Source organism: Beta vulgaris, chromosome 5, assembly GCF_026745355.1.
Source record: "Beta vulgaris subsp. vulgaris cultivar EL10 chromosome 5, EL10.2, whole genome shotgun sequence".
NCBI classification, from domain to species: Eukaryota; Viridiplantae; Streptophyta; class Magnoliopsida; order Caryophyllales; family Amaranthaceae; genus Beta; species Beta vulgaris.
Genome location: NC_079206.1, coordinates 28,454,369 through 28,480,246, shown reverse-complemented (window position 1 = coordinate 28,480,246; position 25,878 = coordinate 28,454,369). Strand labels below are relative to the sequence as shown.

The 25,878-nt window shown below is 38.7% G+C and overlaps 2 protein-coding genes and 1 long non-coding RNA gene across 4 annotated transcripts; 1 reads left to right on the top strand and 2 right to left on the bottom strand.

Annotated features, from left to right (window-relative positions):
• The first annotated feature begins 1,755 nt into the window (after window positions 1-1,755).
• LOC104893386 (probable zinc metalloprotease EGY1, chloroplastic) lies at window positions 1,756-19,879 on the top strand. Of its 2 annotated transcripts, XM_010679488.4 has the most exons (10): window positions 1,758-2,417; window positions 7,969-8,433; window positions 8,886-9,026; window positions 9,556-9,657; window positions 15,727-15,938; window positions 17,800-17,850; window positions 17,945-18,014; window positions 19,131-19,199; window positions 19,285-19,335; window positions 19,410-19,879. In XM_010679488.4, the coding sequence occupies exons 1-10, from the start codon at window positions 2,007-2,009 to the stop codon at window positions 19,566-19,568; spliced, it is 1,731 nt and encodes a 576-aa protein (XP_010677790.1). In that variant the 5' UTR covers window positions 1,758-2,006; the 3' UTR covers window positions 19,569-19,879. The 2 variants fall into 2 exon arrangements, with proteins under 2 accessions (XP_048500611.1, XP_010677790.1); XM_048644654.2 differs by lacking the exon at window positions 7,969-8,433 and having other exon boundaries at window positions 1,756-2,417.
• On the bottom strand, window positions 2,184-7,399 carry LOC125497522 (uncharacterized). The gene is made up of 2 exons (XR_007274383.1): window positions 5,828-7,399; window positions 2,184-5,520 (listed from the first exon to the last, which is right to left on the bottom strand). It is a non-coding gene; the product is annotated as an uncharacterized LOC125497522 (long non-coding RNA).
• A 729-nt stretch (window positions 19,880-20,608) lies between the features above and the next one.
• LOC104893387 (DNA-directed RNA polymerases II, IV and V subunit 12) lies at window positions 20,609-23,434 on the bottom strand. Its single transcript, XM_019249589.3, has 4 exons — window positions 23,204-23,434; window positions 22,948-22,995; window positions 22,728-22,820; window positions 20,609-20,946 (listed from the first exon to the last, which is right to left on the bottom strand). Exons 2-4 carry the CDS (start codon window positions 22,985-22,987, stop codon window positions 20,924-20,926), a joined length of 156 nt encoding a protein of 51 aa, XP_019105134.1. The 5' UTR covers window positions 22,988-22,995; window positions 23,204-23,434; the 3' UTR covers window positions 20,609-20,923.
• Window positions 23,435-25,878: the final 2,444 nt, after the last annotated feature.

The window sequence follows — 25,878 nt, the reverse complement described above, 5'->3', positions numbered from 1 at the left end:
AAAATGCAGGTAATTTCTCCAAAATATTCTTAGTGCCTTGGGTAATACTCGTGATATGAAGGTATTCAACATTTCCTTCACTTATTGTCTCAATATGATATCCATTATGGCGAATATCTTTAAAGCTCAATAAATTTCTTTGAGATTTGGGAGAATATAATGCATCAATGATTTCAAATTTCGTTCCCATAGGCAATTTTAATATTTGCTCTTCCGGAGCCTTCAATTATCTTTGTACTACCTGATATAGTACTCACACTAGTTTCTTTCATTGTCAAATAAGAGAAATATCTCTTGCTTTTTAGTATGGTATGAGTAGTTGCACGTCTGCTAGGCATAAATCTTCACCATTCATTGCTAACTGAACTTGAGGGGTATTCATATTCTTCAAATGAATAAAATAACAATAATATATAAGAATAACTAAATAACCAAAATTTAACAATGTCATATAAAATCATGTACTAACAAATAAAATCTAAATAAAATAACATAATCCAAACAAAATCCATAGTAATAACTTAATAAACGAAAACGAATTTTATTTTTAAATGACCATAATCTAATCTAAGGATTATTATTCCCTTCAGGGGTGGTGAAGAAATCAGCAACTTCCAGGTGAGTTGTATTGCCACAATCAAAGTCACCTTCGCCATCTTCGTACACAAGATTTGTTTCTACTTTCTTTCCCTTTTGCTTCAATGATTGTTGATAAAGTCAACCAAGTGTTTTGGTGTACGACACCTACGAGACAAATGACCTTTTCCTCCACATCTGTAACATACATTTGTCACGTTCTCATTTTTATCTTTCTCTTGTTTGTTATCATCTTTATTGTCCCTCTTCTGGTGGGAATATGAATTTTTGAAATAACCACCTCGGCCTCGACCTCGACCATATCCGTATCCACGTCCACGACCTCGACCACTATTGTTATGTAACCAGTCATAACGAGCTTTGGGTAATATTACAGTTTTCTGGTGGTCATACCTTTCCTTTAGATTACTCCAAAGGACTTGTGGATCTTTCACAGTCAAGTACTCAATCTTAAGACCCTCATGGAGGTGGTGGCGAAAAAAATATCATAGCCTTAGCTTTGTTTTGACTTGTTGCTTTATTTCCTGCTCTGATTGTATCACCAAGGTCTTTTGCATCTAGGTGAATTTCAGCATCTAACACCCAAGACAAATAGTTCTTTCCAGTAATATCAAGGGCCGCAAATTCAAGTTTTGTAAGTTCGACATAGTTCACTCAACCAGTACTGCAGTACCAGTAGGGTTCTCCGTTCTTAGACCTGAGTTACGGGCTCCGGCAAAGTGGCGACAAAAGTAAAACGCTCCGGCAAGGCGGCAATTGTGGCGAAAAGGAAATTTCACGCACGGCACCGGCGAGATGAAGGCGAGACAAAGAGCCGCCGTAATTAGCGACCGGAAACTGGTGTTGGGATTGTCGTGTGATAATATGCGAGTCTAAATGATTTCCCGGCAATTGGCTACGACTGCTCAGTTGGCTAGGGCTTGGTGCTGATAACATGTTGTAAATAAACAGAAGAGAGAAGAGAGAATCGTGTTGTATATCTTATTCCATATAGTCCGGGGTATATATATACAATACAATACAATAGTTAGGGTTTGCTTGGAGAACAAAACCATAGAATATCCTGGATATATTAACGGGGGTATAATGGGCATCCATATTATATTTCATTACACTAATCAATTTTTTCCAAATAAAAAAGCAAAACGAGGAGAAAGAAGATAAAACTATCCCAATTCCCAGCCGGCAGCTCAGGCCTCAGCCAACGGCCAACAAGAACCAAATTCAATCTCACGTATCTCAAGTCTCAACCTTTGGACGCTGCTGAAAACAAATCCTGCTTGTCTTTACTCTACTATTTATATCTCTTCTTTGCACTTATCAGTTATCTCAATTCTGAAAAGTATATAATGTTAACAACACCATTATATTGATACATTCTTAATTACTCTATTATCTCATCTTCATCTATGAGCTTGGAATCAATGTTAACTCTTACTGGGTGCAGCAGCAGCAACCTTATAACCCTTAATTTCAGAACCACCATTAATGGGGTTTCCTCATTATCTTCCTCCATACACAAGAAACCTCCAATATTTAGTGAGAGTTTTGGGTTTAAGTCTAATAATAGTTGTTACTTTTGCCAAAAAGGGTGGAGAAGGGAGTTCTTAAGTACCCACAAAAATGGGGGTTTATTTGATCGATTACTGTGTTTCAGTAAAGATAGTGATGAAGATGCTGATGCTGGAAGCTCGTCCAAAGACTCGAATTTGGCCACGAAAGAAAAAGAGAAAGAGATAGTAGTGGAAGAAAGAGAAGATGGTATTGGTGCTGGTGAATTCATGTCTGAAAATAAGCCCACTTCCTTTTCCTCTTCTGAGGTCAGTTGGTATCTTATCATTTTTATTAGTAGGTCGACAAAAATACCGTCTTACCTTACTAGATAAAGGAATCATGTAAAAAGTAGCGCAAACAAAAAGTGACCTTTCGAGATAAATAGTGATAAAGTATCAATTGAGAACTTGCCTATTTGTATTGCTTTTGTTTTCATTCTGTCGAATTATTTGCCTGCTTGATGAACTTGCGTGTGTGGGTTGTGTGCTAAATAACGTGCTTGCATTCTGTTTTAGTCTACTATTTGATTTCTGTTGAAAACCAAAGCCTACTAAAGTCACTCAAATGCTTCTCATGGTTAGACAAATAGACTGTCTTTGAGAGTTTGTGAAAACAATCAGTTGGTATGTCAATACACCACAAATATTGCAATCATCTTAATTACATAGGTCAATCATCTTAGAGGATTTGAACCTTGGATATTATTTGTAGTTATGAAGAAAAGTAAAGTGATATTTCTAAATGAAGTTACCTTTGTGGAAGAGGCGATGTTGATGCTTGTGGGCATGATTGGGTTGCTCTATGCCGCCCTTTGATAAATTTTTGGCTACAGAATAACTCTATTGGGAAATAATAACTAGTTTCCTAAACCAAAATAAACTTCCCAAAAAAAAAAAAAACAGATTTACAATACTCCCCCTCTCAAGTGGGAGCGTAAAGGTCACAAACGCCCAACTTGGAGAGTAGAAAAGTGAAGGCCGGAACGCCAAGGGCCTTAGTAAACAAATCTGCCAACTGAAACTTTGTCTGTACATGAGCTGTTGAAATGACCCCCTGCATCAGTAACTCGCGTACATGAGGAAGTCAATGACTCTGGTGAAGTGGACATGGGGTGTTTAGTATGTGCCGAGTGACAAATATAACCTGATAACCAACATGGTGGACGCCGAACACGAGGCTGATCACTTGGAACTGTGACATTTTCAGGCTCACGAGTGGAAGGGATTGCATTCTCTACTGGAGAACTGGGTGCAGTAGCTACATTCTCGTTCAATAAAGAACATGGTGGGCTCGCAGGTGGTGAGACCTGGCACAAGTGTTTGCCACCTGCTTGGATAAAGTGCTCCTTGGGCAGCGTGTAAAACACGCATAGTTGGCGCAGGGGCTGTCGTAGCAGGAGGGATTGCGTTCTCTACTGAAGAATTGGATGCAGTAGCAACTAGCAAGCACAGGTCCATTCTCGCTTAATATATGACATGGTGGGTTGTCTGAGACCTGGCACTAGCGTCTGCCACCTGGTTGGATGAAGTCTTCCTTTGGTGGTGTGTATAAACACGCATAGTTGGAGCAGGAGCAGCTTCTTGAGGTGGCTTAATACTCTCCCTCTCGGCGGAAATGGAGGATGTTGGCATGGTTGTAGAAGGCGACGTAGGAGGTTTTGAGGAGGCGTACGTTGCAAAATCTAAGTCTGCATAAATGGCATTATGTGATCCATGAAGTTCCTTTATCTGCACATTCGCAAAACGAAAAGAATCCTCCTAAAACCCAACATCACATGATACAAAAATCTTCTTGGTTTCCAAATCCATGACCTTCCACCCTTTTGTACCGAATGGCTAAGCCAAGAAAACACATTTATGACTTCGGGGACCAAACTTATCCTTCTTTCTAGGCTTGTTGTGAGCATAACAAAGACATCCAACTACTCGAAGTAACTCCAAATTGGGAGAAGAACCAAATAAATTTTCATATGGACACTTCCTTCAAGTAGTTTTGTGGGTGTTCTGTGAATGATATGTACTGCTGCCTGACAGAAGTTCTAGGGCTAAACCCCCGAGTTCACCCAAAAACGAATAGGAAGAGAAGCGTGAAACATTAATGCTCTTGCAACCTCCACAATATTACGGTATTTTCGTTCACCCTGAGCGTTCTGTTGACGAGTACTTACACATGATGTTTGAAATAAAATGCCATTTTCAAGATAAAACTGTAGAAGGGAACCCTTGGTGAATTATGTATCATTATCCGATCGAAATACTTATATAGTTTTATCAAATTGTGTTTTCACCATGGCAGAAAAATTTCTTAAACATGAAGGAAAGTCACTTTTCTCCTTAATTAAATAAATCCAAACACCACGAGAATGATCATCCACAATTGTCAAAAACTAGTGAGATCCTGAGGATGTAAACTTAGTATATGGTCCCCATAAATCACAGTAATTTAAACCAAACAAACTAGCTGCATCATTCTCACTTAAAGGAAACACCATACGAGCTTGTTCGAAAGCATACATCACAAGAATCTAAATGCTTCTTTATATTGCTCTTACGACTTTAACTGGAGACATAAGAAAGATGCTTGACTCGAGGAATGTCCGAGTCGTTGATGCAAAAGAGATATGGTGTCTACAGTTGCAGAATTAGACAATATTTGCTGAGTCACCGGCATAAGACATAAAGACGTACACCCCATTCCGAAGTTCACCTAGGTCAATCGTCCTTCTCCACGTGCGGTCTTGTACAATACACAAATGATCAGTAAATGTCACAAAACACTGTGAGTCAAGTATAAGATGGCCAACAACAATCAAATTGCACTTTAAATTATGGACATAAAGAATGCTCCGAAGCACCAATCCGGAACTTAAACGGATGCTTCCTTTTGATACCACCGTAGTTTGCACCATCTGGCAAACTTACAGGACAAGGTGGCAGGCTGAACAATCATATAAATTGTCCAAGTTTCCTGTCATATGGTGCGAGGCACCACTGTCAAGGAGGCATAAACAAACATTATTAATTTCCTTACCAAACATCTTATCAGAGGCTGAAGAAGACTCGTTATAATATGCTGCATTTGCTCGGTGGTGAAGCCCGTAGGTGCAGAGTCGCTGTTGGCAGGGTGCGAGGTGAGGTGCTAGAAGTTGCTGCATCATCGGATGGCTGTTGGTGTGGGACACGAGCACCATTGGCTGATGCTTGTGCCTGCCTTACTCGGTTCCAGTGGCTCCCTCTCAACGACGGCCTCCATGACCACCACAACCACCCGTAGGAGGAAGCCCACTCGTTGATAACACCGGTCATAATCATGTCCAAACTGCCCATAGAATGAGCACGCTGGAGTGTCCAAGTTGGTAGCGGTAGTCACCTGTGTAGATGAATGTTGTGGCAGGGGCATTAGCATCTTGTACAGCAAAACTGACAACATCTATTACGTCCTTAACAAAACCAAATTTATTACGTCCTTCATAAGCACTAATTATAACCTTTTCCCAAACATTAAAGTTCTCACCCTTTAACATATACTTAGTGAGTGAATTGCTAGTCCCTTCAGAAGGATGTAAATAATAAAGTGAAGATGCATCATGAATAAGTTGCACCTTCTTACCGTTTTTTCCCGTTTCTTTCACCCATAATATCAACAGATCACAAAGCATAATACAGAAAACACTTACCCTTGTGACTAAGAACAGAACAAACCATCCAACCTTTGAGGTGCACGAACAACCACCACTCGACCAGTAGCTGCTGCCTTCCAGAATAAACCACCAGAATTAACGCCTGCTGCAGGGCTGCTGGATGGAGAGGCATGCTGAATAAACTTGAAGGGGTGAGGAAAAAAAATTAACAGGGTCGAATTACCTTGATAAACTTTTTGCTACAGAATAACTCTACTGGTAAAGAAATAACTGGTTTCCTAAACCAAAATAAACTACCATAAAATAACAGATTTACAATACCCTTGCATGTAGCCATGTACGCTAAACCCCTAGTAGTCTCTTATGCTCAAGAAATTGAGTTTTCTTTCTTCTATATCTCCAATTGGAATTATAGATTAAACGCTTAGCAATGGCATCAAAACTGAATCACAGTGTGGCCACACTTTGTAGTTTGCATATGAGAGGGTGGGATATGAGGGGATTATCCTGTCCATATAGTTAGACTAACAAATAACTATTATGAGTATTTTGTTAACCTTGGAAATGGTGGCTTGATTTGTATAGTACTTTATGGTTTGGGGCAATACGTCCTTTCCATAGCTTATAATGTTGTCTAACCCCCTTCTCAATCGTATCACAAGCTTTCACGTCTTATAAACTTATTGTATCCATAACAAATGTAATCCACTTTGAGCATGAAAACTTGTATGCAGTTACTTATTGTATCAGTCTTTAATCTAGTACGCATAAGTAACTAATTGTAGGAGGTAACTGGAAGAGAATCAGCAACAACTATACAACAATACAACAAAAAAAACCTAGTGGATGAGGCTCCAATTCTCGCCATTTGCCATACTGAGATAGAGGGAGGTCAATTATACTTAGCTGATATTACAAAGGTTATTTTTGGCGGATCCTTAGCTTCTGCTAGATTATAGATAACAAGTATACATCAATTTATGAAGATGTTTGGTTTAGTCAATTAATATATAAGGTGCAAAAAATCCCGCCTATCAGTGATGCATTCAGCTGATGCTAGAAATGGGCGCAGAATGAATACTCTCTAAAGAAGTAGCATCTTTAGTCACGCCGTCCTTTTCCACTACTTTTGGTTGCATAAAGCTGGCTGGTGAAAATGTTTAGAACCAGAATTTGGAAACTACGTTGCAGGTGTCATGTTCCCTGGATTTTATTCCTTTCTCCATGAGGTTTTGACATACCTCGATTTCTTCTAATTTGGAAATGGGCGCAGAATGAATACTCTCTAAAGAAGTAGCATCTTTAGTCACACCGTCCTTGTCCACTACTTTTGGTTGCATAAAGCTGGCTGGTGAATGTTTAGAAATGTCTTTACTCTATAATTTGTTCCAGAATTTGGAAACTACGTTGCAGGTGTCATGTTCCCTGAATTTCATTCCTTTCTCCATGAGGTTTTGACATGCCTCGATTTCTTCTAATTTTCATCTCATTATACTAGAAATTGCGAGGAGTTTAGCTTTGACGGAAATTCTTTTTGATGGTGGCCTAATCATCTTCTTTGTTAATATATTATTTTGACTTATTTCAATCAGCCTGTTATAACTTATATGAAACAAGCGCGGCCACTATTTCTTCTAAGTTATTTATCCAATACTTCCTCCATCGTCGTAGTTACAGCACAGTGTTATTGATGTTTATAGTTGCAAAATACCTTTTTTAGCATATGGGTTCTCTATCTATTTCTCATCACTTGGTTACCTTTTCCATCTCTCTCTATCCCTCTCTTATTAACAGGTCTCGTAAAGTATCATATCCCCTTCCCCCAATGCCACAACATAACTATAAAAACGCAGAGGAAACATTTACTTTAAGAGAATGATATCATTTCTTGTCATTTCATATGTGATAGGTGATGAATTTTTTTCTAATGTGGAGAGGGTTTTGGAGATGTAGGGATTATGGAGTCTCACTTAAGCATTTTGGTATAAGCATTAGTGGGACAGGTTAATTTTTGTTAGACATCCTATTTAGATAATGGTTCTTCATGCACTTGATGGAGATAAAATTTGTGATTTCAGAAAAGAATATAACACCCTCTCCCAAAGTTGAATCCTCTGCAATAGAGAGTTTCCAAGCTTGGGATGTATACTACTCCACTGATCCTATTATTTTTTCAGCCACCGCCAATGTCTCCTGCAGGAACACCATACAACAATTTCCAAGTCGACTCTTTTAAATTGTTGGAACTTCTGGGACCTGAAAAGGTTGATCCAGCTGATGTGAAGCTGATCAAGGAAACATTATTTGGATATTCTACTTTCTGGGTGACAAAAGAAGAGCCATTTGGTGATCTTGGTGAAGGAATTCTTTTCCTGGGGAACTTGAGGGGGAAAAGAGAGGAAGTGTTTGAGAAACTTCAAAAGCTGCTAGCAGAACTCATGGGTGACAAATACAATCTTTTTATGGTGGAGGAACCTAATTCGGAGGATCCTGATCCTCGGGGTGGACCTCGTGTCAGTTTTGGTATGCTGCGTAAAGAGGTCTCAGAACCAGGGCCTACGACACTTTGGCAGTATGTAATTGCTCTACTTCTTTTCGTTCTGACCATTGGTTCCTCGGTTGAGCTAGGCATAGCATCTCAGGTATGTGAATTAACCATATGTATTCAAGTTTCCTCTCTGTGCTTAGTGCTTACTATATGAGTATATGGTGTATCTTATGACTTGCATTCTTATTTTCATTCTATTTTCTTTGGAAAAATATGATTTTCCCAGATTGTATACAACCTTTCTGCTTGAGGACTTACTGAGGATTGATTTATCACATCAATAATTCGTGTTGAAAAATCACTTGCATCTCAATTTTCTCTGTATGTGCTCCTGTTCAAAAAAATCTCTTCTGTTTTGAACAAATGTCATAAGAATTATGCACCCATCTTTGCTTTCCTTTTCATAGTTCACAAAGTCAATTTTTATGGGGACAGAAAAGATTAACTTGAAGTTGGTAATTTGGTGGTTGATTAGTTACTGGATAGTGCGTAAGCTGTAAATTGGCTATCATTTACCTTGACTGTCACAATTGTGGTCATTGACAGATTAATCGTCTTCCACCGGGGGTGGTGAAGTACTTCACAGATCCTGATGCAATTGAACCTCCAGATATGCAATTGTTGCTCCCATTTGTGGATGCTGCTCTGCCTCTAGCTTACGGTGTCTTGGGAGTTCAGATGTTCCATGTAAAGAAGTTATTTACCTTTATCGAAACTTTACCTGATTAATTCAAGAGTAATTCCTTTTCAGTATTTTATTGGCAATTTATGTTTGATCTTTAAGACAGTTAATTTTTAAATCTGGAATTCAGGGTTTTATGTTTATCTTTCATGGGATCTTTTGTCAATGAGATAATTCTGAAGTAAAGAGGTGTTCCACAACTCTTACTCTTTTGGGGTGGGTAGAGACAGATCATGCATACTTTAAGCAGCTTAGCTGATGCTCACCTTGTAAACTAGAACAAGTATCTATATAATGGATTTTATTGCTCAAGCCTCACTCATAGGATAACTATGTTTTGGTTGGTACAGTTAACAGTCATACCATTTGTTGCACTAAGATGGTAAACTAAAAGTGAGTTACTAATTTTTTTCTTTGACTTAGTGGCAATTGTATCTTAGGGAGAAGGTAAATAGGATAAAGGAGAGCTGTTAATCATTTTGTTGACCTTCTGGCCTTTTGTCTTGTATCTGAATGTAGACTTAATTCCTGCAGGAAATTGGGCATTTTCTGGCAGCTTTTCCAAAAAATGTGAAGCTTAGCATTCCATATTTCATCCCCAACATAACTCTTGGTAGCTTTGGTGCAATCACGCAGGTAAGAACATGTGCATTTTATGAGTCTACTTTTCTATTGTCAACAATTACTCTGCAGTGAATAAACATCTTTTACTTGAAATATCGACAGTTTCACTGATTTTTCTTAGACCTTTCCTATTATTTGCTGTTTGTTCATTCCCAAAGGAGCACTGAGCTGCAAAAAACATGTATAATTATATAAGATGACAAAGATAAGACTTGAGAGAAAGGTTTCTTTTTTAAAAAAGAAACTTGACAAGTTTGATTAGGTTTAATTTTGCTTGCCTCATTTCATTCATCCTTTGGCAATATATAGTACATCAAGTTTAGCAACTAAATATTCTGCTTACAAGGCAATTATCACATAATAAATCATTCCTAAAATATATGGCTCAATACCCCCCCTCAAGTTGGAGCATGGGGATCATAAATGCCCAACTTGGCGAGAAGAGTAGTAAACTGAAGCTTCCCGAGAGCTTTGGTAAAAATATCAGCAAGTTGCTCCGTAGTGTGCACATAAGAAGGAGCAATGAGACCGTCAGTAATAGCATCCCGAACAAAGTGACAGTCAACCTCAATATGCTTAGTACGCTCATGGAACACCGGATTTTTGGCGAGATGAAGAGCAGATTGACTGTCACAAAACAATCGAATAGCAGTAGGATGATGAATGCCCAAGCTTAACAAAAGGCCCTTTAACCACTTCAACTCACAAGTGATGGCCGCCATGGAGCGGTATTCGGCTTCAGCCGAGGAACGAGACACAGTGGGTTGTTTCTTGGTCTTCCAAGCAATAGGAGAAGCACCAAGAAAAACAAGCCATCCAGTGAGAGATCGTCTGGTAATAGGACAAGCAGCCCAATCAGAATCACACCAACCTGCTAGTGTGAGATCACTATCAGCACGAAGAAGGATACCCTGGCCAGGAGTACCCTTCAAATAACGGATGACTCGCAAAGCGGCCTCCCAATGATCAACACGAGGCGCCTGCATGAACTGAGATAAAATATGGACCGAGTAGGCCAAATCCGGACGAGTGACAGAAAGATAAATAAGTTGACCAACAAGGCGTCGATAAGGTTCGGGATCATCAAGCAAAGAACCTGTAGCAGTAGCAAGTTTGTGATTTTGCTCAATAGGAAAGTCAGCAGGCTTAGAGCCTAAAAGACCTGCTTCAGAAATAATATCCAAAGTATACTTCCGCTGGCAAAGAAATAAGCCAGAAGAGCTGCGAGCCACCTCAATACCAAGAAAATACTTCAAAGGACCCAAGTCCTTCATTTTGAAACAAGCACACAAGTAGGCCTTAAAGGCCTCCAAAGCAGCAGATGCATTACCAGCTACAATAAGATCGTCCACATACACTAACACATTTATCTGAATAGATCCCTGAGTAAAGGTGAAGAGAGAATAATCAGAGTAAGACTGAAGGAAGCCATACCCTTTCAAAGCAGTGATAAGCTTTGCAAACCAACACCGGGGAGCTTGTTTAAGACCATATAAAGATTTGCGGAGGCGGCAGACCATGTTGGGTTTGGTTGACTCAAAACCAGGAGGAAGCTTCATGTAAACTTCCTCATCTAAGTCACCATGTAAAAAGGCGTTGTGAACATCCATTTGATGAAGCTCCCAATTCTTAGCAGCAGCAATGGCTAAGAAAGCACGAACAGTGACCATCTTAGCAACAGGAGCGAATGTCTCAGTGTAGTCAATACCCTCTTTCTGATGATTGCCAAGTACCACTAAGCGGGATTTTTGGCGATCCAATTTACCGGCAGAATCAAATTTGTTGCGGTAGACCCATTGACTACCCAGTGCACGCTTGCCCGGAGGTAAAGGCTCCATAGTCCAAGTACCATTTTCTTCCAAGGCCCGAATCTCATCATTCATAGACTTACGCCATCCTGCATCCTGCATAGCCTCTGTAAAATTTTTGGGCTCTGAAACAGATGTGAGAGCAATAATAAACTTTCTATATTTCACAGAAAAACTTTGACAATTAATGTAATGTGCAATAGGATAAGGATTACCTGAGGAATGGAGAGGAGCAGAGGATGCGGAAGATGGACTTTCAACTTGAATGGTGTTTGTCACATAGTCACGTAAAAACACGGAAGGAGTTTTAAGACGCTGGCCATGGCCCAAATCGGTGCTGGGTGGAGTTGGACCAGCAGAATTTTCGAAAGAATTTTCGGGAATATGTGGAGGAGAAGGGGGTGCAGATGGGGGCCCAGATGAGTCAGCGAGAGAGGAGGATGGGGCTGTAGAGGAACACGGGACAGGAGAAGCATTGTCTGGATTAGTTGGAGGAGAAGCCGGTTGGGCTTGGGAGTGAGGGCCAGCAGGAGGAGGTATAGCGCTATCATGATGGGCTGAATTTTGGGGGACTTGAGGTCCAGATGTAGAGGGAGAATGCGGAGGAGAAGGCACGCGGGTCTGGGTAGGGACGCGGGTTCCAGGAAGCTGAGGAGAGATTGGGCCGGGCGTGATTAAAGAGGGCTGGGCCAAATTTTGTGGAGGAGATGTATTTGTGGGCAGAGGAGGGGAAGTTGGAATTTGGGGAGGAGATGAAAAAGAGTCATAATCAGAAAAGTCGAGATGAATATCATCAGTATGAGGAACAATGGTATATGGGTCAATGTTTGCTGCTTCAGGGTCACAAAAGGGAAAAGTTTCTTCGAAAAATTTAACATCCTGGGAAACCAAAAATTCCTGAGTATCAAGATCAAACAACTTCCAGCCCTTTTTACCCAAAGGATACCCTATAAACATGCATTTGCGATTACGACTGGCAAACTTATCCCCTTTAGACTTGAGGTTATGAGCAAAACACAAGGAACCAAAGACTTTGATAGCAGAATAGGAGGGGGGATGCCCAAATAAGAGTTCATAGGGTGTTTTGTTATCAAGCAAGGGAGTAGGAGTGCGATTAATGAGATGTGCAGCAGTAAGGATACTCTCACCCCAAAAGAAAATAGGGAGATTAGCATGAAAACGAAGAGCCCTACCCACATTCAATATATGTTGATGTTTGCGCTCAACCCTCCCATTTTGTTGTGGAGTAGCAACACAAGAAGTTTGGAAAAGAATCCCAGAAGCAGTGAAATAATCATGAAGACAATGAAATTCAGTGCCATTATCACTTTGCACAATTTTAATGGACTGAGAAAACTGACGTTCAATCATATCAATGAAAGCCATAAACATAGAAAAAACTTCAGTTTTATCAACTAACAAATAAACCCAAACAGCACGGGAATAATCATCTACCAAAGTTAAGAAATAACGAGCACCACAAGATGATACATGTTTATATGGGCCCCACAAATCACAATGGATTTTCTCAAAAATTCTACTAGCTTTGTGATCACTAATAGGAAATGAAGTGCGAGGATGCTTAGCACGAAAACACACCTCACAACCCTTATTTAAACTACCCGGCATATGAATAACAGGAGGAAGTAATTTCAAAATCTTCTCAGATGGATGACCCATGCGATGATGCCATAGAGTCAAGGAGGATGTGGCAGCACTGACAGAAACATGATGTATATGACTCCCACCACCAAAGAAGTAAAGTCCATCCCGTCTAATCGCCGCTCCAATCAGATTCCTCAACGGGTCCTGAATAGCACAAACATCAGAATTGAAGTGAACACTACAATTCAAAGTCGCAGTTAATTGTGATACAGAGAGTAAATTGCAATGTAAATGAGGTACAAAGAGGACATGAGTGAGAGTAAGAGCACGAGAAAGGCGAACTGAACCCTCTTGTTGAGCCATAACAACAGTACCATTTGGAAGACCAACAGGACAATTAGGAATACTCGTAACATCAAAGAGTAAAGATACATCACCAGTGACATGATTAGAAGCACTAGTATCAACAATCCAGTCAGTAGTAGTAAACATACCATGTAAACGATCATCAGATAATTTTGTATTACCCAAGAGGCCGGCTAATGCTTTCCACTGATCAGCAGTGAATAGAGTGGAAGGGGCGGCAGCAACCCCGGCAACAGCGGCAGGGACCACGGCAGCTGCTGTGGTGGCGACGTTGGCTCGGACAGGGGCTCGGCCACGAGCAGCAGCAGATGGTGGGTTGGAACGCGTGCTGCCACGGCCAGCAGTGGCTTGTTGACGTTCTTCCCACCATTCGGGATAGCCCACAATTTCAAAACATGAGCCTACTTCATGCCCCTTCTTGTGACAGTGAGTACATAAAAGATGAGATTTATCCTCTTTGATCCGGGGCTGAGAGTTAGAAGAGGATGAAGCAGTGGAACGAGGGGCAGCTCGCAGTGCATAGCTAACAACATCCGGAGAGGGGTCGGGCATGGTTTGAGAGAGCCGAACCCGCTCCGCTTGGACTACCAATTGATAGGCCCTATCAAGAGTAGGCAAGGGATCTTGGGAAAGAATATTAGTACGAATAGCACCATAAAAATCATGATCAAGTCCCATTAAAAACTGATGAAGTTTACGACCAGCCCGACGAGCCTCATGAAGAGGACCGGCAGAGCATGAGGGACAGCAAGTACAATGAATAATAGGTTCATGATTATGCAATTCTTCCCACGAGACATTTAATTTTCCATAATAAGCAGCCACACTCATAGATTTAGATTGTTGACAATGAGCAAGGGAGGAAGTAAGTTGTTGAATACGTGGTCCGTTAGCCATAGCGAAACGGGATTGTAAAGAGTCCCACAAACGTTTTGCATCACGATATTTTGAAAGCGTACCTTTGATTTCGGGAGAAATAGTATTCATTATCCAAGAGATAAGCATAGCATGAATAGTACTCCAGTCAGAGGCGGTACAAGGTGGAGAATAAGTTGTGATCGTGCCATCAAGAAAATCGAATTTTCGGCGAGCTTCGAGCGCCATTTGTATGTCGGCTGCCCAGTGATCATAATTGGTTGCGTTAAGATGGGTGGGTGTGATAAAATCACCCGGACGGTCTTGAGGACCAAGAAAGAAGGGAGAGGTGGAGGTGATAGTAAGCTCTGATACCATGTTAAATATGGGCCTGGGCCGCACCCATCACAAGGAGAGAGAGTCCACTTCACAACACAAAGGAGGTTCCACCTTAAAACCATATGGCGGTAAGGGGATTAACCTTTTTGCATTATAAAGTGAACCCATCTCTCTCTTATTTAATCAATGTGGGACACTCACATGTGGTGTGCGCTATACATCATAGCTTCAACACTCCCCCTCACATATGAGGTCCCTTTTTCAATTGGCCCAGAGTAATTAACGGTCCCAGTCGTGGGCCTGGCTCTGATACCATGACAAGTTTGATTAGGTTTAATTTTGCTTGCCTCATTTCATTCATCCTTTGGCAATATATAGTACATCAAGTTTAGCAACTAAATATTCTGCTTACAAGGCAATATATCACATAATAAATCATTCCTAAAATATATGGCTCAATAAAACTTAAATGAAATGAAGAAGGTGGAGGAGTCAGTCTCCAGAATCCCTGCTCAGAGAAGACTTGAGAGAAAGGTTTGTTTTTTTTTTTAAAAAAAAAAAAAAAAGACTTATATGAAAAGGAAGAAGGTGAAGGAGCTAAACCTGTCAGATTATGATGGACCTTGTCACAAGTGTAACTTAAGTGTGATCTACTTTTATTAGCTGAGTATCCACCCCAGTTAATGATGTTTTAATTAAAAGTTAAACAGAAATAACCTCTCAGGGATATGGTACTTTGCTTTTTGAGATACGCTAGGTTAATTGAATAAGAATTTGCCTCTGTTTTGCTTTCCTAATGTTTAATGTTTTGGATACTGTGTCTTTGATGTAGTGGTTTGATTCGGTGCTGTAAAAATAGCTCATTGTTTTTGACAAATCTTAAAACTGTAGTGAAATTGGTTGTTGATTTCTGAGATCCAAAGGGAAGACTGATATTATTAAGAAATGTGCTAGCTTCATAGTATTACTTTTGCTGTATCTAGTTGTGATGTTAATTGTTTTTTTTTTTTTTTTTTTTTTTTGAATTTGTTCATCTTTATGAGCTATATCTGCGTTGTGGATTGTTCCATCAAAGTGCTGAATGCTGATGCTCTTTTTAATATTTTAGTTCAAATCTATCCTTCCTGATAGAAAGACTCAAGTTGACATTTCACTGGCTGGTCCCTTTGCTGGTGCTGCACTCTCTTTGTCCATGTTTGCCGTTGGCCTGCTGTTATCTTCAAATCCTGATGTTGCAGGAGATTTTGTACAAGTGCCTAGCACGCTATTTCAAGGTTCTCTGCTTCTTGGACTCATAAGTCGAGCCACTCTTGGTTATACGTATGTCTTCCCCTGACGTGCTTTTCTGAACACCTTTTTTTAATGATTTGCTACTTGTTTGGTTCTAAATTCTCCAACATATTAATAGCAATATTCACTCGATTCAGTTTATTCAGTCAACTTAAGGTATTACAAATCAGTGTAAATCTATGTTACTCCTACATGGATACGGGTGTCGTATCCGAGTATGGATTGGAGGATCTGACACTCTACTCCAAAAATTTGGCCGATACTCCGACACGGTCAAGAGAGTGTCTTAGACCAATTTTTCCGACACGTCTATCAATTAAAGTGGCGGAAAAAAATTACACACTTTATTTTTTTCATAAAAAAAGGAAAAGAAATTATTATTTTCTTATAAGTATCAAGTTTAGAAGAAAAAAATACTAAGAATCAGTTTCTTTCTATAAAATGTAAATAATGTTGAAACATTTATTATTTTCTTTTCTTTGTGACTTTCTTGTTTTTTTTTTTACCTTGGACCTACACTTGTACTTTCTTGAAAATCAACCTATAACTTAGGCTGCAAAAGTTAAAGGACTGAGACTATGTTTAGTTCACCTGAAATTTTCTGATTTGAACTTATCTAATCTGATCTGATATTAACTTATTTTTTTCTGATTTGATTTGATCTGATCTGAACTAATCTGATTTACAAGATCTTATCTTTTAGATTTTTCTCAATATATAAGAAAAAATATAGTCTTGTGGAGTCTTGTTTGATTCGTGTCAATGAGTACTTTATTAATATTCAATTATTATATTTTTTACTAATATGTAATGATAATATGTAATGAAAGATATTTAATGGTAATAATGATTTTTAAATATAAGCATGATTGAACTGATCTGATCTGAACTTATTTTTTCTGATTTGATCTGATCTGATCTGAACTTATTTTTTCTGATTTGATCTGATCTGATTAGATCTGAAATAAGCAAAAATAAGGTGAACTGAACATAGCCTGAGTCAAGAAGTCAAAAAAGCAAGAAAGAGGAAGTTGAAAAGTGTAACTTTATTTCACCCACTAACTTTTATTTATAAAAAAAAAAAAATCGCCCACCAACTCACTACTCAATCACTTGAGAAACACAAAATATGGAGGAGTGAAGACTGAAGATGCATGACCAGTGGCACCGTTGCCACCGTCTGCTCTCGCCGGAAAAAATTTCCAGCAGCCCAACACTTAGAAATCACACCAACCGACTCGCCTCATCCTCCTCAATAAAAGCCCCAACACTTTAGCTCTTGATTTGGTGAATTATATATCCAATTTCCAGATCTAGGGTTTACCTTTGAACCCTAGATCCGAAACTTTCTCTCCTCCTTTGCCTAACTCGACCCTTGATTGCCGACACTTTATGGATACGTGTATCGACACCCATTCCCAGGCGTGTCACACGTCGTGTCGAGTAGACACTCGACAATCGAGATGGAAATGGTGTCGGAGTAACATAGGTTTAAATAATCAAAACTCATATCCATGTAGTAAAATTAGTTTCAACTTTTAATACGTAACTTTATATTAACAAATTATTCAATAAAGAAAGTAAAAATCAGTTTAAACGGTGAAGCAATAAAAATCAGTAAAATTAATCTTAATTGAGTATAACTTATGCGAAGAGAACAGGGCATAGTCCCCAGAATAACTGGAAAAACTTCTTATTGTGCCTAATTTATGTTCTATTTCCTATGGAGAAGTAACTAAGTGATTGTATAGATGAGATGCTGAACTATTTAGAATTTCAGCATAGTATCACCTCCTTGTGCAACTCATGATAAAATTTGAGAAGTTAATGTAAAGTTCCTGTGTGATACTCTCATTAATAATTAATGCTGACTTTCTGTATGATAATGCAGAGCAATGCATGCTGCCTCGGTGTCAATTCATCCGCTTGTGATTGCTGGCTGGTCAACCTCTCTGTTCGATTATCTATATTATGCTTTGCACAGATGTTTATTTTGTTGAAACTATTACTTAAAGAATCCTCTTTGTACTCTGCAGGTGTGGTTTGACAAGCACTGCTTTCAACTTGCTTCCAGTTGGGTGCCTTGATGGTGGGAGAGCAGTGCAGGTATTCTACACCTTGGTCTCTTCTCTTAGCTGAAGTATGTGAATAAATGACAGTATAAGCAAGTTATGTTACCTGGATCATCCTGCACTTAACCTGAAAGTCCTTGTTAATTTGAATGACAACGTGTTTTTGAGCTTCATCCAAGTTTTTAAGGGTCAGTGTGAAATGATGATATCATGTGCAGCTTTCCTTAACTATCCTTGAAGAGTTATTGGATTTATTGTTCTTCTTTTTCGTCGGTAACACTTACCGATATAGGCACCCGCATTTGGCATAAGAAGGGGAGTTGAATATTTCACAGCCTTTGTATCAGAGAGGCTGTTTTCTATTGACCCCTATCTAATATGCAATGGCCTTATTGTATCTCACAACTAATAAGTTCTGTGACGTACCTGTAAAATATTAGAAATTCACTGTTATAGAAGATAGGTGATCTACGAGGTTTCTTTACGTGTCTTGTTATTTGAATTGATCATGTATCGTTCATAGTAAAGAGTTGAATGACTGGTATTTCATGTACTACAAATCAATTCAGTTTCGTATCCACATTGAAAGTGTTGGATGGAAAACAAGTTTCTAGAAAAATAAGTTTCCTATTTTCTTTTGTATGATTTGCAACTGGTGGAGAATACTTCTCCCCAAGTGGAAAAATAGTTCTCCCAATATGGAAAATATTTTCCTTTTTAAAACAAAAAAAAATGCCACATTCCCCAACCCTTTCTTCCTTACCTTCCTTAAATTGTTCTCCTATCTAGCTTCTCACCATTTTTACCTTTCCTTTTCTCACTAATTTTTATTACGAGTAACCAAATAAAGGGAATCTGCCTCTGAACTTTGAATTTTCCCATGGAAGATGTTTTTTCTGGATAAATGTTCTTCATCCAACCAAATAAAGCTTGTATCAGACAGCGATGTGAAAGACGAGGGTTTTCAGAAGTGTTAGATATACTCAACGATCGTGGTTTTGTCATATTAGAATTGTATTTATTTCATTTTGATATGTATTTGTTTAGTTTCTACTCCTATTGTAGATGTCGTATGACTAGTCCAGTATCTATGTCATGTGGAAAAGTGCAAAACTTGTAAAAATAATTTTTTTTTTTGTGATTTTAATAGGGTGCTTATGGGAAGAATGCCCTTATTGCATTTGGGTTGACGACTTATGCATTGCTTGGATTAGGAGTTGTGAGCCTCTTCTCCCGCTATTTGTTGGATAATGATTTATTACGTCTTTTTTTTTCCTGCAATTATCACAATTATGCTATTTCAGCTAGGAGGACCTTTGTCACTTCCTTGGGGACTATATGTACTGATTTGTCAGGTATAAGCGTCGACTTAATTTATAATGTATTATGCAGTGTTTTGCGTAGCTAATACTTTCCTAACGTATTTTAGAGAACTCCGGAGAAGCCATGTTTAAATGATGTTACAGAGGTCGGAAGTTGGAGGAAAGCTGTGGTAGTAGGAGCTATCTTTATGGTTGTAATGACATTGCTCCCTGTTTGGGATGAGCTAGCGGAGGAACTAGGGATAGGTCTTGTGACCACATTCTGATTATATATATGTGACGAACTAAATTCTTTACAGGCTCAAAAGCATAGCTAAAAAGGAAAATTATCCACTTTTTGATTATGGAAATGTGTATACATTAGCTTACACACACTTTGTTCATGTACGTAGTTATAGAATAAGTGAGCATGTTTTTTGGGCAAAAACTTGTACGCAATGAGTATTGTGTATTCATGGCTACCCAAAATTACACATTATCAATATCACAAAGGCTGATTTGTATGACATTCTTGGTGACTGAACTTGGTAACACACGTATACAAGATCTCTTGTTTTATTTGATTTTTATTAATTTATCTACTTTTCTTTTGGATTATCCTTTGTTTGTTTATCCACATCTTTCTTTTTTGTTTTTAAAATAGTCTCGCAAATTGTTTATTATTATCTTTACCTTCGCACTTTACTTAGATGGACCATAACATTAACTTCAATACAATATATCGATAAATTCATACTTTTTCTTTTCATCTATAACCTGCATACCTATTTCTCCTTAAATTCTGTCTCCAAAAAATTGAGTAAAATGATAAAAACCAGAGAAATTATAATAAAACACTCATGAGCTTCATTAAAGTACTTTAAGACCAGCTTCAGCTGTGCATTCGTACTAATTTTTGTTGTCCGGACAAAAAAAAGCTTTCAGATTTCCTACACGATAACCTTGTGGCTTGGCATTTCTAATTGGAGAATAGAGAAAAACTTCATTTCTTGAAATCGCTAGTCCCACCAAATCACACCCCCCCCCCCCTTTAAGACCCACAGCCATCCTTGACTCCGGTGACCATTTGCTACCACAGAACCCACCTGCCACTAAAGACCACTGTCCGCACAGACCTCCAGCCACCATAGACCACTTGACCCAATCAACCCAATAGCCATCATAATCCCCCGACCCAAGCAACCCGCACTAGAACAAATAGCCACTTCACTAGCACATTTTCATGTTTCGCCAATGAATGCAAAATTAGAAGAAGGATGGGAAAGCAGTGCAGACAACTAAGGAAATAAGAAAGAGAAAGCAGCAATGACGCAAGATGTGAATCTTATCACCTTTCAAAGATAGAGCATGTGGCACCAACTAGGCAACTACAATAATAGAATAGTAATAGTTTCTACTTGGTAATTCCCCAAAAACTAGCTGATTAGGCTGTCAATCATTCCATTTCCTCCAGGTAATGTCCAGACAAGATAAACATTAAAACAGGACTGACCCACATCTTAAGACTCCCACAACCACAATCACAATCAGAATCACATTTTTGACCAACTAAACATATAGCATTTCCATCAGACAGAATCCATATTACATCTCCACTTCTGTTTGAACCTCAGCATCTCATTTAGCGTGCTTCATATTGGACAACTGCAATATACATTCACACAGTCAGTGCCTTACATACACGCCAACTAGCTCAACACAACACCAAAAAAGATGCATGTCAAAGATACAGAATAGTGGTCACTATAACAAGAAACTGGATATGATAATAGTAGTATCCAGCATCCAACATTATTCTGTTTTCAGAAAAAACTACAAAGTTTCTTGAGATCTAACTTTTGTGATTAAGATTACACGAATGCTACGTTCTTCCACAATTGAAGTTATGAGATCAACTAATACAGCCCATCTTTCAATAATAAATCTAATTGTTTATCTCAAATTCCTAATATTAACTAGATACAATTAATATAATGTAGTCATGTACATAGGCATGCAAAATGGACAAGAAAGCTTATACAATTCAAATCTGAGAGCAAGAGAACAAAGTGACTCGTACTTCCCAAGTTGTGTTCAAACATATGTCAAAAAGGCCAAAAAACATCCCCAAAATATATGGCCCCTTGATACTTCCTCTTACTAAGTAGAAAATCAAGTTTGCTATTTCTGATTTGCATGAAGTCAGTAAACAATGTACTAACCTCTCAAAAACAACATAAGATTTACTTTAAGCTTCAACGCTTAAGGGGACAGGGGTGTTTATATTTCAAATGTGTAATACACAAAGAATATAAGGGTGAGTGTTCCATACTTCCATAGTCTATGATACTTGCACTTTATTTGGATAACAATCACGGAGGGGAAGGTAGGAGAGAGAAAAGTGAGCTTGCATTTTCCTTCCAAATTTTCCAACTTCGGCAGGATTTGGTTTATTATAAGGGGAAAGAACATAAATACAATTACCTTCTTTTCCCTTCTCCCATGTTATATCCAAACAAGAAAAAACAAATCTCTCCCTTTCTCTCTACGTTTCCTATTCAAACTTGGCAAGCTTATTGCTAACAAAGGATTGTAGCACAAAAACTCAATGCAAAATATATGATAAAAGAGATTGCCAAATATACTGTTTAAAGAAAAGAATAAATCGAGAGAACAACTTCCTGAAGCAAAATTTGGTAAATTCATCGAGCACATCTGAAAAATGTACCTGCCGAACTATGTTACTCAAACTTGGATAAAGCGTCCTTAGATTCAGGTGTCCAGATTTCAGACTAGGCAATTTGTAGGGAAAAGACAAGTTTTTTATTGCAAATGAAGTGTCCAGGTGTCTTGTCATGTCAGACATGACACCAGTCAGGCAGTCAACAAACAACACCTAAGGTAAATGAAGTTGTCAAAGTTACAAAGCTGCCCAGTACTTTGAAAAACTCTGAACAGGATGAAGATCCTTATACCATCATAGACATCACATATTCACAGCTTTCATCAAACTTGTGAAGATCATAGCTCAAAATTCGCCACATAACATCAACACAGAGAAACTTAAAAGCATTTATTTAACACCAATTCCTAATTTTAGTATATTAACCAACTAGGTCCTTAATAAAATCAACCAAACTGCTCAAATCAAAGGAAAACCATACCTAAGGGATACACCAAAACAAACCATAAAAACCCTTGAAAATACTCAAACAATGAGTCAATGACACCAGTCTTCAGATCCCAATAAACACAAACTCCCACCTAAAACTCCCCCTTAGGAACTCGAAAAGTAACACTCATAACCTCAAACCAGACTACCAAAAAAAATTAGCCGAGTTGAAAAATCATGAATTCCTGATATTAACATGACAGGAAGGCAGAAGATAATACAATTACGAAAAGACAATGATCAATCAAAAAGAGAAAATAGAAAAGTTCCGTACTTCTTCGAGTTCTTTTCTTGTAAAGAATACGGTAGCCGCACTCTCTACACTGAATAACATCACCAGGCTTCAGTGTGTTCTCTTGCCCACAATCTATACATCCAAAAACAATAAAAAACTTTACAGACTTTAATCCATCCATGAGAAGTGGAAACAAATGATTAAATAAATAAACAAGATTACGAAAAAGAACAAAGAGAGAGAAAATAAAAGAAAGGACCTCCGCAAATGTAGCTCACGGGTTCAGGTTGAGGATCCATCACTGATACTGAAAATAAGAAACTCTAACAAATCAGAGAATCCAATTTACTGTTTTTTGTAAGCTAAAACTTCAATATTGTATGAACTATTAATTATGAAACCCTAAAAACAACAAATTAAAAAGTTCAAGGTATAAACTAAGTATTAATTACATGAAATTATTACCATAGAATCCGAATTGTACTGTAAAAAAGATGAAGGAACAGAGTTTTTACCTGCGATTTCGAATTTCCACTCAAAAAAAGGGCAGTTGAGCAGAGGACGGCAAGGTTTGAAGAGAAAGATTAGCGAAAGGGTTTGGTTCGCTGCTGTGAGACTTCTGTGTTCTGTCTACTGGTTCTTCGTCCTTTGTGCTCCGTGCTCAATGCTGCGTTCTTCTCTTTTTCTTAGGTTTAGGCTCCCTTTTTCTTTTCTTTTTTATTGTTGCCGTCTTGTTTTTTGTTTTTTGTTTTTTTTTTTTTTTTCCTTCTGTGGCTCCCCTCTTTGCTGTTGATCTTTTAGGGCCAAGAAAAGGTTTTTTTCCTTTTCTTTTAGAAATTCAACTCCATTTTGTTTTACTCTTGGTCTTATTTCCTTAGTGGGATTCATACATAATTCTTCTCTACTTTCTTTCTTTCTCTTTTTTTTCTTTTCCTACAAAGCAAACTAATAGGATTATGAATAGATGGGCTCTTAAAACAAAGTATTTATATAGTAAATACATACTACTATTATAAATAAATATTAAATAAGCGCAATTAACATGTATAAGTAGTACTAGAATAACAAGTAATTTATCGAGCAAATGTTTCATTTTAAAACAACTTTATTACTTCAGTAACATAACTCTTAAAACGTCAAAATATGAGAAGAAAACATATCATAAGTCTCTAAACTTATACTAAAAAGTAATATATCAGGCAAAAATCATCTATAAAATAGAGCATGATCATGAGAAACTCACTAGTAGCAAGGGCAAGAGTCTGATTTTGCTCAATAGGAAAAGCAACAGGCTTTGTCCCTAGGAGACCGACCTTTGTAAGAATATCCAACGTGTATTTCCGTTGACACGGGAAGATGCCATCAGAACTACGAGCAACCTCAATGCCAAGAAAATACTTAAGCACACCCAAGTCCTTCATATGAAAGTAAGAACTGAGATACGCTTTTAAAGAAGTGATGGCAGCAGCGTCATTACCTAAAATAATCAAGTCATCCACATAGATAAGCACAAATAGATGCACATAGCCCCTAGTCAGAGTGAACAGGGAATAATCCGAGTAAGATTGAGAAAAACCATAAGACAAGAGAGAGGTAGTAAGCTTAGAGAACCAACACCGAGGAGCTTGACGAAGGCCATAGAGAGACTTCTTCAAGCGATAAATTAAGCTAGGTCGAGGAGGGATAAAACCTGGAGGAGGACGCATACACTTCATCATATAAGTCACCGTGCAGGAAGGTATTATGAACATCCATTTGATGTAATTCCCAATTTTCCGCTGCATCAATGGCTAAAAAAGCATGAACAGTGACTATTATAGCAAGAGGAGCAAAAGTCTCGGTATAGTTAATATCCTTTACCTGATGATTCCCAAAAATAACAAGACGAACCTTGAGACATTCAACAGTCCCATCAGAATGATGTTTGACCTTATAAACCCACTTGCAACCAAGAGCCTTCTTCCCGGGAGGAAGAGTTTCCATGACCCAAGTACCATTATCTTTAAGAGAACTAATCTTCTTCTGCATAACATCCTACCAACCAGGAGTTTGCATAGCTTCCGTAGAATTGCAAGGTTCAATAGTTTCTGAAATAGCTGCAAGAAAAGCACGGTGGCGTAGAGAAAATTTATCACAAGTTACAAAGTGTGCTAAGGGGTAAGGAGTACCTGGAGAGCCAGTGGAGTCAGATGAACTAGGTGATGGACTTATTTTTACGAACGGAGTGCGTGACAAAATTGCGAAGCAATGTAGAGGGACGCTTGCTTCTGTGACCAAGCCCAAGAGAAACCAACGAGCCAAAGGAAGAAGAATCACAGGACTCAGCGGGCCCAAGGGAGCTACTTGGCTCAAAGGATACCGAAGATGTGTTGGGCGCATCACCCAGCAAGGGCTCAACGGAGGGTAAAGGACTGGGCTCAGCGCCTGGCGTGGGATCAGCATGTGTGGGAGGACTGGGCTCAGCACCCAGCGTGTTCGCAACCGGGGTCTCCAGCGCATGACCCACATCCAAAGTCCCGACACAGGAGGGGGAAGTGGGATGCGAGGCCGAGGGAAGAAGCGGACCAAGAGCAATAGTGGGCCCAGCACAACCCCCATCATCAATTAAAATGGACTCCAAATCGTCCAAAAATACTAAATCAATGCCAAGGAAACCATTAGGAGCAACATCAGTGTGAGGAGTAAAATTAGCAAAAGGAAATTCGATTTCATAAAATCGCACATCACGAAAAACAAAGAAGACAATGTTCTCCAAATCATACAGTTTCCACCCCTTTTTACCACTAGAGTAGCCCATAAAAACACAACTACGACTACGAGGAGCAAACTTATTTCCTTTAGATTTTTGGTTATTAGCAAAGCACAAACATCCAAAAATGCATAAAACATCAAAATCAGGCTCATGACCATAAATCATCTCATGGGGGTATGGTTTTGTAATAAACCCTAGGGAGTCTTATTAATTAGGTGAACTGCAGTGAGAATACATTCCCCCCAAAAAGTAACAGGTTGATGAGCTTGAAACATCAAAGCACGAGCAACATTAAAAATATGTTGATGTTCACGCTCAGCTCGACCATTTAGTTGAGGGGTGCCCACACAAGAGATCTGAAATAAAATGCCACATGAAGAAAAATAGTCAAGCATGCAATTGAACTCAGTTTCATTATCACTAGGGTGTTAGTGGATT